General features: G+C 38.0%; 1 protein-coding gene across 3 annotated transcripts in view; it reads right to left on the bottom strand.

Annotated features, from left to right (window-relative positions):
- gpc5a (glypican 5a) overlaps nt 1-20,313 on the bottom strand; it is a 125,895-nt gene that overhangs the window by 67,520 nt on the left and 38,062 nt on the right. For all 3 annotated transcript variants that reach the window (XM_044200531.1, XM_044200540.1, XM_044200549.1), the window contains exon 7: nt 1,348-1,468. In XM_044200531.1, coding sequence (XP_044056466.1) covers nt 1,348-1,468 — 121 coding nt within the window. The remainder of the gene's footprint in view (nt 1-1,347; nt 1,469-20,313) is intronic.

The following is a 20,313-nucleotide window of genomic DNA, read 5'->3' as shown; positions in this document are numbered from 1 at the left end:
AGAAAGAAACAAAGATTAAAAAACTCTACTACTTGTCATCTAATATTAGTCCATGTATCAAAATACCTGTCAGTCAAACTGGGAGGGATAGCAGGTCCAAGCAGTAGAGACAAAGTTAGTGACTAGCTGGTGAACATAGTGGAGCATTTAGCAGCTAAAAAGCTAGATGTTTTCCGCAGGAGTTGGTGGAGACCAAAAAAGAGAAACTAAAAGAAGAGTGATTACTGGACTTATTATTATTGCAGGTTTAAGGAACTAATTTGTACAAAGTCAAATGTACAAATGTGCTGTCTTAAAGACATAGATCTCATAAATCTCCAAGTCCCTAATTGATGGAGACATACATGATTCTACTAGGGATCAATGACTGAATCACTGACTATTGATCGGTTATTAAATCGGGGGTAACCAAAGACCAAAAACAAAATGTTTTTGTTAAAAGAAACAGTTAGCAGGAAAGGAGATGGACAGAAGATGTAGACAAAAAGAGGTATGTGCAAAAGATACTGGGTGAAAAAAACAGAGGATTTAAAGTTACTGAAGTCACTGAAGTACTTGCTCTCAGCAGATTATAAATGATTACATAATCTGGGCTGAGTTGACAATCATGATCGTTTCGTAGTAGTTACAGTAAATCATGCGCAGCAGATAAACAATTTCTGAGTATTCAAGCTCATAAAACTTTTACATGTAAGTAAAAATCCACAGAACCACAAAGGAGAAAGGAAGCACATTTAAGATGCATATGGCAAAAACACACACAGTGGGAAAGACATATACACAGTGAATGCCAACAAGGCACATCAGGAGCTCTCAAATGGTTATGAAATAGATTTATGTGTTCTGACATCCCACAGATGGTGTGAATTAGTCAGGGAGGGGGTGCCAGCACGAGGTCAAGAGAGATGACCAGGCCTTCAGCCTGGCACTTGGGAAACCAAAGCAAAACATGTGAAGCTGCTGCTGCAGTGCAACCCAGTGGCTGCCACTGCAGCTGTTATTGTAGGTAGAGAAGAGAAAGTGCTCCCGTAAACTGCCCTAATCTCATCATCCTGAGAGATAAACAGCACTGAAAGGAGCCACAGCAGCACAAACCTGTAAAAAGCAAGCTGGCTGATAGAAAAGCTACATTGATTTTGACAAAGAGCAAAAAAAGAATTGTAAATATGAAGACACGCAAACCAGATCAAATGGGTTTCTAAATGTGTAATGATTGATTTTTTTTTCATTGCCTGGAGATGATTTTGCATTTGAGACTTGTTTTCTATTAGCCAGTACTTACTGGTAATATGAAATATTAAATAATGTGCATGCAGTAAATATGTAAAAGCAACGAGAGAGGCTCACCTGATTGATGTGTTTCAGTTTGTCAATGATCTGATTTATTACAGGGTCTGCTCCCTTCACTTTGACTTCGGGGTTGGTACTCTGAGCCTTGATCCCATTGCCCACCACACGGAGGGTGTAGCTGTGAACAAAAAAGTACAAAAAGTATTTTCAGAGTATTTTCATATATCCATCAGTCTTGTTAAAGTGAGGGTAGGTAACGTTGGAAAAACTAGCAAGAGACAGCTAGATTTTGAACGTATACAACTGAAAGAATCCCACCGCGTCCCTCAAAAGCCAATCCCCAAAAACACATTTTCATGCGCAATGAGTGCGCGGGCGGAGTGCACTGCGCAGATAGACAGGTAGATAGGCAGGTAGGCAGGTAGGCCAGCCAAATGAAATGATTGGATGGGCTTATTACAGACCTGTTATAGACAGCCACATATACCTGATTTTTTTCTCTTTTTTTTTCTTCAGAGCAGTTCATTTATTGATTGATGTAAAGACAATTTAACAAATATAACAAAAAATGCTTCTGAAATACATTCCCTACCCTAGATTTAAAGCATAACTGTTGTATATATTGTGATGTTTTAATTTTATCTAATAATGTTTTCTTGCACTAGTTGTATCTATGTTTTAATGTCTTGTATCAACTTGCCTCCTGTCGCTGCCTCTTGGCCAGATCGTCATTGTAAATGAGAATTGATTCTCAATTGATTTATCTGGTGTAAAAGGTGTGTCATAGCTACAGCTATGGCTGCATATTACATGTATGCTATATAAAAACTACATATCAAGCCCTTTATGAGCTCTCTTAGAAATGAAACTATTACACACTGTGAATAGTGTATACTGTACTCAACTACTAATTTATGATTTGTGCTTGAATGTTTCAATATGCGGCATTAATCCTTGTTTTGAAGCCGTTCATTGTAGTTATAGCTTGGTAATAGGCTTCAGTTTACTTCAAGGACTCCTCACTCTTTACTTTCAGTACAGTCTGTCAGCTATAATGACTCTGCGACCATGGTGGCCGGTGAGTGAGCACAATTCACTCACATCTCAATCTCCAGCATATCATTTAATCAAACTAGTAGATCAAGGTAAAGTCACTCATTGCGGAAAGACCTGCTGAGCTCTTTGTGTATGCTGTGCGCGTGCATGCGTACGCATGCGTGTGTGTATGTGTGTCTGTGTGTGTTTGCAACAGTTCTGACAAACTGCAGACGGAGCAGACCACCAAGGTGTTGGCCCGATGTCACTTTGAATTTAAATATCTGGATTAGAGAATTCAAAATAAAAAAATCAGTGGCTAAAATTGTAGCAGCTAACACAAATTGGGTGTGCTCTTCAAGCAACACAAGGTAAGAAAGAAAAAAAAAGTATGAATAAATAAAGTGCAGGACGCATGGGTGCCTAATTTATTTAAAAGAAAAGGTGGGTGGCATAATTCAAATTTAGCCAGGATGTCTGGGTCCTTGAGATGTAATTGTGATGTTAATTTCCTGCAAATCAGAACTCCTAAATGTGATTAGTTTTGGAAAAATACAGCTGCCATTTAGTGTCCTTTTTAATCAGCAGTTATTCTGTTATCGCCACAGTTTTTTTAAATTAAGCTCTTTCTTCCCTTTTTGTGGCCTCTGTCCTCTCCGTTTCTGCTGTGGCTGCTGTCTTTCTTTTGGCAGCCGTGTCAAATGAAATATTAAAGTGAACGTTTAAAAATTGGTCTAGAAAAACAGTGCTTTGGTTCAGAGAACAGACACACATGCCCAAAATTGTATTTATAAAAAACAAATTTGTTTGGCAGATTTATACAAAGGACTCTATCAAAGTGAAAAAACATAACACAATCTGAATTCAAGTAAGATAATATTCAAGTTTCTTGAATCCTGACCAATCAGGAGAAGGGAGTTGAGAGGCAAAAGGTGTTTCATATGAACTCATCAGCAAACACTTTTTGCACATGAAATTAATTGATTCTTTCATCTGAAGAGTATCTTCTACTTTTTTGTGTCAGTGCGCGGGAATTTTCTCTTTGTGTGTTGGGTATACGCACTTGACACTATCTCCTGATAAACCTGGATTCAAGAGTGCAAACCCTTTCACAATTCTTTGATGGAAATATACAACTCTGAGAGACCTGAAATACAAAGACAATAAATTTGGAGTGTTTTTGATGCAAAGTAAATTTTCGTCATTGTTTCTTTTGTAAGGGTTGTGTAAGCCAAAGCGTGTCACATGACCTGTAATTTCAGCTGTGGCCACTACACCAGTATTGCCACATAGCATGGTTTGGAGGTGAAAATCTCTGTATCATCATGCCAAAAAGTGACACAAAGCCAAACAAGAATGGAATTATAAGTCATAAGAAATGGCTTCATCAATCAGCGTCAGACTTGTTAGCATTGAATTGTACATTTGCAGGAATACAAGTTACATTAATTTACTAGCTTTGCTCTGTTGAAAGTTTTTTTCTTGTTTTTATTTTGGCACTTTTGATCTGTGGGTTTTAGTGCTTTTTAGCTTTGTTTTGTTGGTTTCTTTTCATCTTTTTATTGCATCACATTTTGTGCGAGCCCTGAGGGCAAACTTCTCCCACTGCTGCTTAAATGTAAATGCAATTTGTGCAAGTGCAATTAATATTGAGGTTCTTCATTTCCTAATTTTTGCAGGTTGAGCCTATTTAACATTCTGGTAAGTGACTGCATAGAAATTAGTATATCTTTGACACTTTTACATTCTAATGTTGTAATGTTCTAATGAACACTGTTCCTGATGAATAAGTAAACACAGTTACTGTGACTAAAAAAAAATACTCTTTAAACTGAAGCATCACACTGTACATGAAGTATACTTAACGTGTGCCAGCCTTTGATTGCTGGTGGGTTGACCTTTCTTCAACCAAAATTGAGTAACATCATCTTTCATAAATTATAAAAAAAGAGTCTTGATGTAAGGGATTGGAGACATCTTGTGGGTTGACCAGCTGCATGTTAGATTTTAGAGTAATCAGGTTACTACAGTGCATGTTAACTAAATGTAGGGATCAACCAAAACGTAAGTATGAGAGTGAAGGCCCTGTTTGCTCACAGCAGTAGGCGCCTGCGGCTGGAGGCTGATGTGTTGGGACTAAACTGCACCTGAACCGTGTATACTGGAGCGATGATCCCGCTGCCTCCAGCTCTGTTTAATCCCTGGACACAACTGCTGAGATGGAGATTGTATGTGTAAGAACTGGAATGAAGATAGTCCTTGTTGGGTTTGGTGCTACTATAAATTGTTATGGCTACACCTATACCTAAAAAATCAATAGTAAAGGGAGATTACTGTGCCCACTCGCACTTGTAGCCTTTGATAATCTCATAGGTTGTTTATACTTATCATAAGACGCCACCCTACATAACAAATGCAAAGTCCCCCTCTTTGTGACCTTTACTGCAGTCTTTTTCCTCCTTTCTGTACAGTGTGATTAATAGCAGGTTGAAGAGATTACATCAGAGCCATCTGTGCCCAGTTCCACCAAATTAAAATGTGTATAGCCACACATCTGCATAAAAAACTGAATGTTATTACCAAAAACTGTTTCATATTGTGAAAACCACAGACATGCATGAATTTAGTTCAGTTAAATGTGGAAGAACATATAAAATATAATTGGTATTCATGCACACACACACACACACACACACATACACACATAGGCAGCTCCTCTTGCATTCAGTAAGCAATGTATTTCATTATGCCACTGGGATCCATAACATGAAACACATACAATCTCTTGTAACATGCTGCTGGGTTAGCAATGCAACAAAGAGTCTCGAGGGGTTGCAACACCAGAAAATAAGGGTCTGCTCCTTAAAAGGTGTGACAGATAAAAAAACATTGATCACAGTCATCATATATTCTTTAGGTTGAGTAAAAAGCATACAGTAGCATCAAGTACAACCTATAAGAGGATATCAAACATCTGAGTGATTGCCTGTGTCTCTGTGGACCAGCAGCAGAATCTTATAATTCATATCCTTCTCACCAAAGGGACACTTGGTTTGCATCTCATCTCTGCTCACACTGCTGTTCAGCCCTAGATTGAAAATTTCAATCATTTTATTCGTGGCTCTTATCCCTATCTCATTCAACTATATTTGTCTGTAAGTGCGAAACCTTCACGTCTGGAACAAAGAAATCTGAGGCCTCCTTTGCCCTGTTGCTTGACTTCGGGACAAAGTAGGATTTGTATGTCAAAGTAATTTACTCTGATCAGCATGACTCTCCTCCAGAGATCCTCAGTCCAGTGTACTGTAAAACCGTGGTCGTGCATAAAACTCAGATGCAAGCTACTGCGAAGAATCTGATGCTTTCTGATTCTAATATTTTTGTCTTGTGTCATCTTATCTGTATCCCTTTGACTAGGGCTGTGATGAGGAATGATTGAGAATTAGGTATGAATTTGACTGTCGCACAACGCACTGCAACTTACTGTAAGAAAACATCCAAACATCTAAATAGAGAAAACACAATCAAATGAAGAAAAGATGCTTATCAATATGACAACACATATGCAGCATGTGCTACAAGTATATACAACACAACCAAAGACAGAAATGCTGTATGTTGCACAGAAGTTACAAAATTAAGTTTCCAGGAGACACTAAAAATGATGGTCGTGGCTCATGGAGTTACTTACTTCAGTTATAAACAATATGTTAGCCTGTAAATTATATACACTAGTTATGCACTAGGTGTAAAGCAGATACCTGCAATTATATCTGAATCATGCAATCAGAATGTTAAAACTACAATAAACCTGCAATAAGTGATTGTTTGGCCACTTGGGGGCAGCAGAAACAAGTTGTGAACACAGCATTGACATATCATCATCTTATAAGTTGATATGTTGAACTTGTGAGCAAACAGTTGCTTATTTACACATCCAGCTGTTACAGAGCAGAGCATATTCCACTATTTAGCTCTGTTTTTGGTCTCTACCAACTCCTGAGGGAAATATCTGGCTCTTTTAGCTGCTAAATGCTGTGCTAGCTAGTTGCTAACTGTGTCTGTCTGCCATTTGGTGCTGAGCAGGTAAGTATACAGTGGGTTTTTAGAGAATTTCTGCTGAAAAGAGCTGCCTGTTTCAGCTAAACAATGAGCTGAAACTCACTCTAAAGCTCGAGGGGATCTGCAGATTCGGGTGATAATTCTCTGTAGGTTCATCACTACAAGTGACCCCTTTCACATTGTCACATTGTTTTCACATTGTCTTGTTATTTGATACATTGTTATTATAAAAAACACCATCGCTGTAACGGTAACTGCCATTGATGTGTAGTCATCTTCAGTGCATTTCTGTATTTGGTTGTGTTTTCTATATTTGCAGTGTTTTTGTTACGCTGGCACGTGTTGTCAAATTGGTGAAGTTGTTTTCTTCACTTTCTTACTTTTTGTCTATTTGCATGTATTTCCTTAAGCTCTCGGAGGACACCATGGTTTTGTACGAATTGTTGTTAAAATTCAGTATTTGGCAGAATTCAAAATAGTCCCCGGTTTGAGATACATTGTAGATTCCTTTTTTATTTATTTATTTTTTTAAATTAGCTTAATCTGAAAACAACACTTACAAACTAAGACACAGCGTTTCAGTCTGCTAGTTGTGATTTCTGGAAGCAGTTTATTGATGGCCACTGAATATTTCCAACATCATTTAACTAGCAGGTCACAGACTGCTCATACTGTTTTAGATCTATTAGTATGCCTCTGCTGCCTCTGAGGTATCAATCATGAGTTGGAGCTGAGCATGCCTATTAATTATGGGCAGTCACCCCATCTGTCTTTCAATTGTGAGTTTACATGTATAATTACGATGGTGATAAATAAGACAGTGTACTTTTAAATAAAGAGTTTTTCCCTTTTTTTTCCTTCCTAATGTGTGAAGCTGGCCATTTGAAAAACTGTTAAAAGGAGGATAAAACAAGGCAAGAGCCAATTATTTTTATTCAAATTTTAATCTCGAATCAATGTCAGTTATCTATCAAGCTGATGTGTGATTTTCTTTTCAGCTGTGTAAAAAAAAAGAAAAAGAAAAGAAAAGCAGTTGGCTGTCTAAATACAGAAATGTATTTGTCCTGAGAGCACCTTCATCAAAATGTTATGGAGAGAGGAGTTCAGTGGCTCGGGAGATGAAAGAGGTAGACCATGCACGCTGTTCATGGTTGGCTGAGAGAGAAACAAAGCAGGCCTGTGGTTAGTAGGCTAGAAGGCAATACCTGCCTTCAAGTTGTCACTGAGGAAACAAAAGTCCTCATTGTTGAGCACAGAGAGGATTCTTGGAGAGTCTGCCACTTCAAAGCAGCCTGTTCACTTAAGCTCAAAAGGACAGAAAATACTTCAGGCAAGACAATGGAACATATGCAGTTTAATGTGTAAAATCAACAAGAGGGCCATGCTTCAAACAAACATCTGTTTGGTACAATAACCCAGAGTTAATATTGCAGTAAGGATATTAACTGTGCAACACTGTAATTAAATAATACATCAAAATTTCCAAACTTCCTGCAGTAAATAAGTGCATGTTTATATTCCACAACATGTTCACTCAGTAAAGAGTTTTCTGAAATCTGCAGGAATGTTGTTTTTATTTGTGCACAAATTCTGAATCAGATAAATTAATTGACTGACAAAACTTTCACAGACAGGTTGTAATAAGGTATTTTCATAAAGGATTATTATAATCAGGATTACATGGTTTGCCGGTGTGTGTATCTAGAACTGTGTACCTTTACCGGGAGCTGTGACAAAGAGGATAATACAACAGCAGTCAACAGTGCCTCTGGCAAAGATTTAGCTCCAAACATCACTACTGCCATGTTTGTTCCAATTACTAGGAAGCCCTGAGCCTTGAAGTTGTATTGACTAGTGCCAGGAAGACACTATGGAATTAGCCAGACAGAGCTGTCTGAGCAACGTGGCAGCGGTAATTAATATGGTCTGGTAGTTGGTCAGTGGGTAATGGGCATTTTGTGTCAGGAATCTGTACTTACACTGTTGTACTGAGATGTTGGGACTTGCTCTTATGAAGAGACAGAGTAATTACATATTCATAAACAACAAGTTTTGCAGGACTGAGAAAAATAAAAAACAGAATTTGTAAGTGCACTCTAATGCTGGTGAAGCAAACACTATTTTGAGGAAATGAGGGAGGAAAGATTGGCAATGTCAACAACAAAGTAGATTGCATAATGGAAGCTTATGATAATGACAAAACACTACATTGTCCTGATGGGGACACACTAATGTGTGAAAATAACAACAATATTAAATATGTTTCTATTTATTTTACTTATGTTTACGTTGAGTATGGAAGGATTTGGCCTACAGAATTAAGTCAGTGATTTAATCTAAGTCAAAATAGCATGTTTGATTTATTTAGGCCCAGGAAGCCTATTTTCTTATTTTTTGAGGAATGTGGTCTTACATCAACCAAAAAATATGCCAAAGTTGGAAAAAACAGATACATTTTTGTATTTGTGCTTTTATCTGGGCTCTTTTCACTGATTTGAAGTGGGCGTGGTACAGTTGGGAAAAGGTGATGTCACATGCTTCCAAGCACTAATCAGGAAACATAATGCCACGCGTCTAACTTTTTTTAAATCAACATGACAAGGAAACGTTTTGATTGAACGCATTTGCAAAGGGTTCAACATTAAAGCTGAAGTGAACTTTTGTCTCCCCCTTCTGGCAGTGAGAGTAATTACACAATCGCTGTTGACGCGTGCTTATGATGTATGCCTACTGGTGAGCTCGCCCAGGCTCGTGTTCAGAAATAGTTACAAAAATACAGAGAAATGTCCACAGCTCCAAGACAATAATCCATTGTTTAGGTAGAGTAAATGTAAAAGCTACATAGCCTACTCCAAATATATTACCAACCTGTCCAAGAGCAGTAACGTGACATCTGTCCCTTCTCTCAGCGCTCTCTGACGAGGAAAAGCTAAAGCTACACCAATGGTTATCTGTGTTTGTCTTCGCCATCGTGCTTTCTTGTTTTGACTGTAATCCTTCCTCTGAACGCCAAGTTTCTTTTTAATCTGGAGCATCAGACACTTTTCTTGGATGCTTCTTAGGTTTTACACCTAGTTGCTATAGCCTACTCCGTCGCTTAGGTTGCTCCAGAGCCATGAAGAGGGAGAGTTGCATCATCTCCGTTCAATTCAAGTGGCTTTATTGGGGTGACTCAATACAATACAATGTTGCCAAAGTATATTAACACAAACTCTACATAACTCTTCATAATAAACAAAATAAACAAACAATGCTCAATAATAAACATTGTCTCCAATGGACCTATTTTTTACAGCAATGGCGGATAGCGGAGCTCTCTACATGGCTCCCCGCTTCAAGCTCTGGCAAAGGAAATCAAATCAAGCATTGGTGGTTGGTGTAAAACACATCATTACCAGTATGCCAGCGTGGGAATGTCGCCACAGACACCAGATTTAAAAACTCCAGGTATACTGAGAAATAGAGAGAGATTTACCTGGTGGTGATAAGCTTAATCAGCATTGCGTGAACTAGTTTGGCAAGGGCTCGAATGTAACAGACATTCATTTATATGCAAAAGTCCAGAACTCTAGCTTTAATATTGAACGTATCTATAAAATGTTTACTGAACAACATAGCCTATTATATTTAATTTGCTTTCCCTACAATACCAACTCATGGCAACTAAAGCAGGATTAACGCGTTTTTAAGGTCATGTTTAGTTAACTAGAAGCACTGGAATAAGGTTGGTGGATATTTGGGATCAGTATGTCCCCATGAATCAAATATTACATTTTTTATGCTTTGAGTTATTCACTTGATTACACTTCTAATGCCTCTGACTTCAGGTGTATGTGCCCATTCAGTCTATTGAACAATGACACAACAGCTTAAGAGTTGTTCACTTGGTGTTTGTTTGTTTATTCATTCATTCATGTTTTTTACAACATGCACTGCTTGGGGAAATTAGGACACACGCTCTTTAAATGGCACAGAGCCCCAAGATCCTTGCACAAGAGGAGCACAGTGTGGGCTGGTGGAACAGACAGTATGCTAAAACTACAGGGGTCAAATCAATACATGAATTTATTTATTTTTTTCACCAAGTCTCTGAGTAACAACACTATGCAACCACCAGTACACTTTGGTGGTGATATCAAAGTCAATGACAAATTTCAATAATGCCCCTGTAGTTCAAATGGTGGAAGTGTGGAAAAACAAAGCTGATGTCCATCAGTAGTTGAATGAACATTAACTGCTCGATGTTTAACTTTATTGTGCCTGTTGTTGTTGTTGTTATTATAACCTCCTGGTGCACCAGCCTCACCTTGATAGCCACAACTAAACTATTTGTACACATTCCGAGCAAACTGTGTATAAACAGCATTCCTCCAACAATTTAAACACATTTACATAAACAAGTGCCAGCATATGGCGCCACACACTGATGCCCAAAATGACACCTACCCCCCATTCACAGAAATCCATTATTAGGGTTGTAAAAAGCGTGTTATATTGCAGCAATAATTTCCCTGCAAAGCTAAATGGTTCTGTGTGCATATGAGCTACTGCATCATGCACGCTGTTAATGCCAAATAGATATCAGAAGTCCTCAAATGGCAATGGAATTTTTATAACACCTCTTAAATATTTGAGTTTTATGGAAGGTAATAAGGACGAATGGAAAAGTTGCCTATGTAGGAGGTACAATGGCCTCATAAAAGCAGATGGTCAACAAAAGAGGGAATTTTTAAAGATGTTAATGCCCCATAAGGGCAATTATGTTGAGGATTAAACAGATGTGGTAAGAGCAGGGCAGACAATAAAAGACTCATCAGAGCTTTTATGATATCAGTGATCAACATGCTCACATCGAAAATAACATTCTGCTGTATTTTCTTTAGAATGCATGAATGCTTTATCTTTACCATCTATCTGAAAGGTTTATTTGACTGCAGAACACAAATAAATATCCTGCAGAATTTCATGTTCTGATTTCTTGGTCTCAATCCAGTGCAGATTATCAAAATCATCACTGATAAAAAAAAAATGTTTTTCCTCTCTGGCACAAAACTCAAGAGGCTTAGTCGTCTTTGCCATCTTCATCCATTGACCGAGCTTGTCCAAATTTCAACACGTGCTTTATGGAGATGCAGAGAAAAACACATTGAGAGGATGATTAGGAATTTATGAGGAGTTCTGCAAACATGCATAAACAACTCAACAAGCCTAGAGCAACACCCCTTATTTCCGGGCTATCAAATAGTGGAGGCAGCAAGGATGTCAGGTTTAAAGTAAACACTTAAGCAGTGATTGGACTTCCTCTCACAATGGCGATGTTCCAAAACAAGGTGTCTATCCAGCCCTGCAGTTGAGCAAAAGGAGCAGAGATAGATTGTATAAAAAGGCTTGAAGAAGAATGCAGCACCACTCTTATTTAGATATTTAAGCAGGATGTTAACATGTAATTGGTCAGTGCTATGCTCAGCAGTGCTGCAACTCTCAGCGTCCATAAATTATCAGTCCTTTACTTTCAAAGGTATGAGCAGGAAGAAGCACACAATTTCCGCAGCAATTTAAAACACACCAAGGTTAGCACTGATAGAGCTGTACCCTTTTAATCTCATGCTGGCAGAGTATGTGTGCATAGAAAACTATAACATGACTTATTGTTATTATTTTTAACAGGTTTTTCAAATAGTTACTGTAACTAAATGGATATTTGTAGCTGTGCGTTAAAGGCAGTGGTGGAAGAAGTATTTAGCTCATTTAGTGAAATAAAACTAGCAAACCCACAATGTAAAAGTACCCCATTACCAGTACTTTAATTGTAACTAATGGTGGGCAGCATGACCAAAAGAAGAACATTGATATAAATTAAACATAGATTATGATCAATAACTATGAATAATAATAATAATAATAATAATGAGAGATGCATTAAATAAACATTGTTCAGCACGCAGTATGTGATGCCATTTTACCACAGCTGGCAGGAACAAGTCACCACATCTGCTGTTTGTCCAGCAACAGACACTGAGATCACTACACCTCAGCAGCGGTAAAAAAAAATAATAATAATAATAACACATTGGCAAAAGGGACCAAAATACCAGCAGTCTAATCAACCCTGTGAAACTGTTTGTGGGTATTTGCTCTCAGGCCCATTCTTCTTTTCACTCAGTGTAACAGCGGCTGAATGGGCCAAAAGAAAAACTGCTGCTGATGGTAAAGAAGCTCATAAACCTCCTGCAGGACCTCGAAAGCTTCGAGGTGAATGACAGCTGCAAAACACCAGTCAGAGCGATTTGAGTTGTATTCAGGGCTTCTTCAGATTAAGAGGTCTGTGTGTCACCAAATTTAAAAGAATGACAGTCATCATTGGAAGGCAAACAAGTACAGCTGCAGAGAAGCAGACTCAAGGAAAAGTGTGGGTGGAAACGTTATATTGTACGATACATCAAAAATATCAGTGCTGCATGAATTTTATTTTGTTAATTAATATGCATAATGCAAAGTAGAAAATACAAAAGGAGATGTTTCTAATATTTCGTCAGCCCAATTTGATATAAATGGGGTGGACAAAATAATAATAAGACTTTACTGTGAAACGCGATGCAATTAAAACAGCAGTTGGACTAACACCTCTCTAAAACTGAACATAATAACCAAGTAAACGCACATAACCACTGTTTAACCACCTCTCAAATTCTGAAATAGCATTTATGTAGCTCCCCCTGAGCATTAATACATATACTGTGGTAGTTCACAGTTTACACCTGTTACTGAATTAAGACTGGGCTCCCTGTCACAATTTTTTTAGCAAATTCTAGGATCGCTCATTTTATTCTCCGTTTGGACATTGCATCTTCGTGTGAACACTGAGACAGGTATATACTTATTAAAATGGAGCGACCATCAAAGCACCATTTACTCGTGCTACGCTGGAATTAAAAAAAACATCCCACGATTAAAAGAAACCGTTAAAGGAGGAATGAAAAGACAGAAACACATTCAGAAGCAGCTCAGGAGTCTGGTGACGCTGACACATGTACAAATTCAAAGCAGGAGGCAGAAAAACTGTCCAAGCTTCTTGATCTAGATGAATTACTGTTCTGGTAATATTGTTTAAGACAATCTGTAATCCAGATATAAACAAAAGTGCAGCCCCATTAACAGAATTGAAAACACTAACTTGAAAACTTTTAAAACGGCTGACAGATCTTTTAATACAGGGACGAACACTACACAACAAACTGTTGTTTTCCTATGGCGCTAGCAGGTTATTTATATCAGTTACTGTTGTAAACAGCAGTAAATTTGGCGGCGTAGTTGTCAGCTATAATCAATTGAAAAAACTCTCAAAATGCTGATTATAAATGAAACTGTTCACTTATGTGATGCAGCTTTAAGTTTAAACACATCAATTCCACATCAGTCAGTTTTGCTCTTTTGTTATATTCTAAACATTGAGCTATAATCAAGACTATTTTTTTTTTTACAAATAGATGGATGGGTCCATTTATCCATCACAGCACTGTTGGCCGCTGTAGAGTAGTTGAGGTAAAACGGTGGGCAAACCCTTTTATTTACCACAACCGCCCTGATTGTAACCTTCATGAAGGTAGGATTTATTGCAGGGCTGTTGCATTTAATTGCATTAGTTTTAGTTAGGTGTACCTGGAAACTAAAAACAAAATGAATTTTAGAGCTGAGAGTGAAAGTGATAAAATATAATAAGATTGTTTAACATTTTCCTTCCATGTCATTTCATCAATCTTTCTTGAGAGACAGTAAAACTGCTCGGTCTAAGTCAATTTTATAGTTGACTGATCACATACTGTAGCGTCTCTCCCTTCATCCTGTGACAGGCTTATCTGTGTTTATGTTTGCACATTGTATCTCCCCACACTCGTCTCTGTATGGCCAATCACAAGAGGATAATACAACAGCAAAACTGCACCCCTTACCGCTAGTACGGCTCTTAAGTCTACTGCTGGACTCCCCTGAGGTCCATCACAATTAGGCCTCTCTCTCAATCTCTCTCTGTTTGATGCTAAATCAGTCAATATGTTTTCCCCTTAGGAATGGCTCACTGTTTAACTTGCTTTTGTAATTAAGGAAATATTCAACAAACACCAGCTTCTGGATGCTGTGCTCATAGCTGCAGTTCATTATTTTACAAAAAAGCTTTAAAAACAACACATTTATTCATTTAAAGATGGATGAGAAGTGATGTGCGTGAACAGTAAACAAACAAGTGCAGTTGTGAAAAGAAAGAACAGTTGATGCATGGGATTTTGTAGCTAATTTATTATTAGCTTATTCAACAAAAAATTCAACAAATAGTCTGTGCTGTTTTGGATGATGTGTTCGCACCATTTTACAAAGTAAGATTAAAGTTACATGTTTATTCATTTAAAGAGCACAAATTGGGCTGATCCTTATTAGCACAAACTATGATATGCTTCCTTGTTGACTATAGACTTTAGGGGGGAGAGTAATCCATCTTCCCACTGTCAGCCTTGTACAAATAGGCCTACTCTGCACACTCTGTGAAGATCATCATAATTTATCTGAGGAATATTGTGCATTATCCTCCAACACAACTTTTCAGTTACATTACATGAAGTTCTTAACAATACCTCCTGTTTATGAGCTTGGAACCACCTACACGCTCATAAATGCCACTTGATGCCCTCGGCGTGGATTGTATGCCAATGGATTGATGGGTTAATTTATTTGGTGAATTTTTTAAATAAGCCTGAGGGTCGGCCGTGACGTTTTGTGATTATCATCTGTCCTGTTACTGTGCTTTAACAACATGCCCTCACCGCTGGGCACAGCGATTAAGATTCAGTCCTTACTCAAAGAGAGTAATTTACCGCTGCCACAAGGTTCTTTTACGACAGCGGAGTGTCAGTGTAATTTAAATGTCAAAACAATGCCTTGACTGTTATTTCACTTTGGAGGGCAAAATCATTTGCTTCAGAGTGAGAATTAATTCTCATTCTACAAGCCTGACCCTAAGCGTAAATTTCATTATAACAGTATTTTTACAATATTACTTTATTTTAGGTTAATAGGAGATAGTCATCCATCTGACACTCCTATGCTGCAAGATGTCAACAAAGTGTGGTTTCCAAATTTTTATGATTAAGTGTTAATCAATGTATTTTATGGTGGTGTTTACATCAACCTGCCTCATCTGCTTGTTTAATTAGCAGTTTCCTAAATTTCCCTCAATAACTTCCAGTACAGGCATTAAGAATCTAAATTTGTCAGTAGAAGATTTGCAGATACGTTGTCAATTCAAGTCTCTTTTTTGTTTATAGAGCCCAAAATCAGACATTTATCACAGGGCTTTACAATCTGTACAACATACAATCCTTAGACCCTCAATTCAGATAAGTAAATATTACATTATATTAGGTATTTAGAATAAAGTTACCTAATATAATATCACGTAATAAGGGGAAACTAGTTTGGTCACCAATGCACTAGGACAAATAAAGTCAGAGACAAGTCAGACAGGACACAGCAGGCAACATACAGTATGAAAGACATACTGCCACAACAGTACACAACGCACTCATATTAATCTAGCTCAGACGTCCACCTAGCAATGTATTCAATACAATACATCAATTAATAAATAAAAGGCTGACCATAAGTGATGCACACAGGATCAAGCAGGACCAATAAAAGAGGCAATAAATATAAAATTAAACCTTAAAATGTACAAACGCATGTAAAACGAATACATATGAAACAAAACTATGGCTGCAAACAACGATTATTTTCATTATCGATGAATCTGCTGATTATTACCTCAATTAATATAGTAATATTTTTTTTCTATAAAATGTCAGAAAACTAGAAAATGCCCATTACAATTTCCCTGAACCCAAGGTTAGGTATTCAAATTGCTTGTTTTGTCCGACCAACAGTTTAAAACCAAAGATATTAAGTTAACCATCAAATATGACAAAGGAAAGCAACAGATTTGCACACTTGAGAAGTGAATGTTTGGCAAACGATTCATCCAAACAGTTGCCGATTAATTTCCTGTTGATCGTTTAACCGATTAATCATTTCAGCGCTAAACAAAACCCTAAAAATGCCCAAAATGCAACCCATGTCTCAGCAAACAAGCAAGTGTCACGTGTCATTCAAATGCGTCACAGCTGTGGCCGCAAAAGACTTCCTGAATCATTCTGTGGAGCATCTTGGAATCAATAACTGCTCCTTCAACACACTGAAAACCCTTTAAACAGGGAGAAGCTAGCAAACAATTTACGCAGCATGAATTTAGGTGTTACAGATGCGTTGTAATGAGAATTTATCTTATAACAAAAAAAAGTTCCCCCATCCAATTCTGTAAAATGTCAGAGTGACAAATGGAGCGTGCAGCGTATTTGGGTTTGTTCGAGCAGCAGCGCTAATCTTCACAACCTCTTCACACTTCTTCAGCCTGTGTCAACAGCACTGTGAGTCAGTTAGCCATTCATATGCTGCTACAGATGGTCTCATCCCTCTTCTTCAGCTCAGCTGCTGACATGATTCATGGGGCTCTGTGTCTTGATTTAGGGTCTCTTTCATATTTCTTCTCGCCCACAGCAGAGAAGCATTTCTCTAAGATACCCCTGAGGCAATGACCCTGGTCTGCCTGGCCTGCCTGATAGAAAAAAAAAAGAGCTCTGCTGGGCAAAACTGGACTCGACACAACGTACACACACACACACACGTTCTGTATATAATATGCACATATAAGCTAATACAAGCTTGTATGGGCAAAGGCAAACAAGTCAAAGAGTCTTTCTCACAAACACAAAATGTGCTATATAATCAAAAACAAAATTATAAATCAGGAGGTGGACAACCAAAATTGTGCAAATGAGCACTCATTTCTTTGCTATGGCCAAGGTCTCAGCCAACTCATTAACAAACAAGAAAACAGACCACTCTACCCTTCACTTTTCGCTGCTGCTATCACTCTGCTGTTATTTCCACTCCCAAAGTCAATGGAATACATGTCACTAAAAATTAAACCAGCATTCACTGGTGATTGTTTCCCCACTCAATCTCAGTTTGTAGAATTTGTATAATAATAACCTTGCATGTTTCCTTTCTATCTGGAGTCAAAAGTTTTCCTCCAATTTAGTCTCAATGGGCTTCAGATTGCCCTGTCAGAAAGGACTATAACGGAAGACTGTGCGCACCACTTCTTTATCGCTACCAGTAAATTACTTCAGGATCAGATACAGGCTGCCAACTCGCAGAAACTCCACTCACCAGACACAGAGACAGAGAGAGAGGAGATAGAAAAGAGGGCGAGAGAAGAAGAAAAAAAACTGACATGACAAGAGGAGGAGAGCCCCGTGGAGACTGATAGTTTCAGCTGCTCTCAAAGGTCATCTGATGTTATCTAAAGATCATCTTCAGTCACCAGCACTCGCCTTTTTACACTCTACTCAACCGCTGGAGTCAAGCAGCTGTCAATCAAAACTTTCATAACCTGCAGCTACAACAAAGCGGATTTCTCTTCCCAATGTTATCAATCAGGGAGACCAGCCAAATATCAACACGAGCATTAAAAAAAATGACAAACATCACCTGCAGTAGTTTGTAAAATATATCCTTTGTCATTCTGGTTACATGTACTATTTAACAAAAGAATATAGCAAAAATGTGCTGATGTTCATCATTTACACTGAATTTGATAAATAAGAAAAGTAAATAGGAAAATAAAACCAATCAAACAATCTCTAATTTGAAATTTGAAATCTAAAAACGACCCACTGGCAAGTCATATTTTGTAGGGCTGCAAACAATTACTTTCCAATTTATTATGTTCAACACAAGTCTGTTGTTTTGTCAAGCCAACTAAAACCCAAATATTCCATTCAATAAGATGACTAAGAAAACCAAAATATATTCACATTTGAGAAGCTGGAAAAAGTTTTCCATTAAATAATTAACTTAACAAACTTGAATTCATTGATTATTAAAATTGTTGCTGAATAATTTTCTGTCGATCAACTTATCAGTTAATTGTGTTTTCATTACCTTAGAATAAGGCGTTTATATCTACAGAGGGAGCAGGTCCCCTTCCAGGGAGGCCGCCATGTTGCACCGCCATGTTTCTACAGTAGTCCAGAACAGACAAACCAAAAACAGGCTCTAGATAGGGCCATTTGCGTTTTTTGCAAGTTTCACGGCCATCGTAGTTTCTCCTACACGCTTGGAACGGGAGGGTGATGCAAGCAGTAGTCAAGTGGTTGCAAACTGCAATTTCACCGCTAGATGCAACTAAATCCTACATACTGGACCTTTAATACCAAACCTGCTTAATCAATTATCAAAATAATTTTTGGTAAACATTGTATCAGTGGGGTGACCTACTGAATATGAACCTGAAATGATTTCTTGGTTTGTGATAATTATCAAAATCTATGACACATTTCTCATTAAATCTGAAATTCTGTTACTGTAATCGATTCATCATTTAAATAACTTTTCTCTGGTTCCAGCTTCTAAATTGTTACGATTTGCTACTTTTCTGGGTTTTATATCATTGTTCACTAGATATATTTGGGTTTTGGACAGTATGTTGGACAAAAAGAAACAATCTGAATACTTCACAATGGGCTCTTGCATCTTGTAATGCACATTTTTCACTAATCATTTTTGACATTTTATACACTAATAAATTAATTAAGAATACAATCAGTAGATTAATCAATAATATTAATAATAATCATTGGCTGCAGCCCTATTTCACACCCAGCTTCGCTCTGGTCTGTTTGTTTGAAACACTGGTCTTTTTACTTGAAACTCACTCATATTTCTTTAAATGTGTTGCATCATAAGTTATTAAAATGTTAGGTCTGCGGTTACTGCAACAACCTGATTCCCCAGTGGAGATGAATCATAAAACATTTCTGCTAGAAAACGAATACATTTTAGACATTGAAAATTACAGTATATACATCTGTGGACTCATTTCTTGTATTATTGTCTACTATCCCAAAATATGTTTGTATCTTATTGAGGATCTTAATGTCTTTCATCCTGAGATTTGGCAGTTGTCCTCTCTTTTAATCAAAACAAAGGGAAGATGAAAAGAAATCTATTGTAACACATAATATGTCAATAAAACCAGCCAGGCAAATTAACACATCATTTATCAACATTAGCATGGGCTGGGCTACTAATAGGTGATGCTGCTCAAAAGTTATGATGCGATTTTTCTTTTGGTGACCACTTTCATGTCAGCTGACTCGTCCTGGTTGCTCAGGTGATATAAAATAAGTGGCCTCAGAGACCAGTCACATCAGCCTGTGGTGTGGTGTGGTATGATTAAACCTGAGTCATCGGGATGCAGGCGGCGGTCTTTCACACGCGTCGAGGGACACTCGTACTATGGTACAGACGTGCCTCGACTCCTGTCTGCAGCATTGTGGGGAGCAGCTCCAGCGTGGTGGAACCGAGCAGATGGTGAACGTATGCGGCGCTCATGCATGTCATCATCACCTTCATTAGCTGAAGGTGACATATGACATCATCTGGCCCGCGTGCATTATGGGGGCCAGAAAGAGTTGTTTGCTTCTTTTTCTTCTTTTTATTGCAGCATGGTTCAAGGTTGTTGATGGGAGGTATTGTGAGTAATCACAAACCCCCTCCACACACACATACACACACACACACACACACACACACACACCTTCCACAGGCTACTCCCCCTCAAGCCTCCCCCATTCCCACCACCTCCCAGCATTAAGGTAAATAAGGGCTTCCAGCAGAGAGCCAATGAGCACGGGCCACTGAGCAGAGATGCATGTTTGTGTTGCCTTCCTCCCAGGACCCTGCTCGTTTATCTTGGCTGTCAGGTAAAGGGCAGACTTAGAGAAGGTGAAACTTTTTTTTTTTTTTTTTTAATAAGGC

This window comes from Siniperca chuatsi, linkage group LG1 (genome assembly GCF_020085105.1).
Source record: "Siniperca chuatsi isolate FFG_IHB_CAS linkage group LG1, ASM2008510v1, whole genome shotgun sequence".
Classification (NCBI taxonomy): domain Eukaryota; kingdom Metazoa; phylum Chordata; class Actinopteri; order Centrarchiformes; family Sinipercidae; genus Siniperca; species Siniperca chuatsi.
Note: the sequence above shows the minus strand (reverse complement) of the source record. Positions and strands in the feature narration are given on the sequence as shown.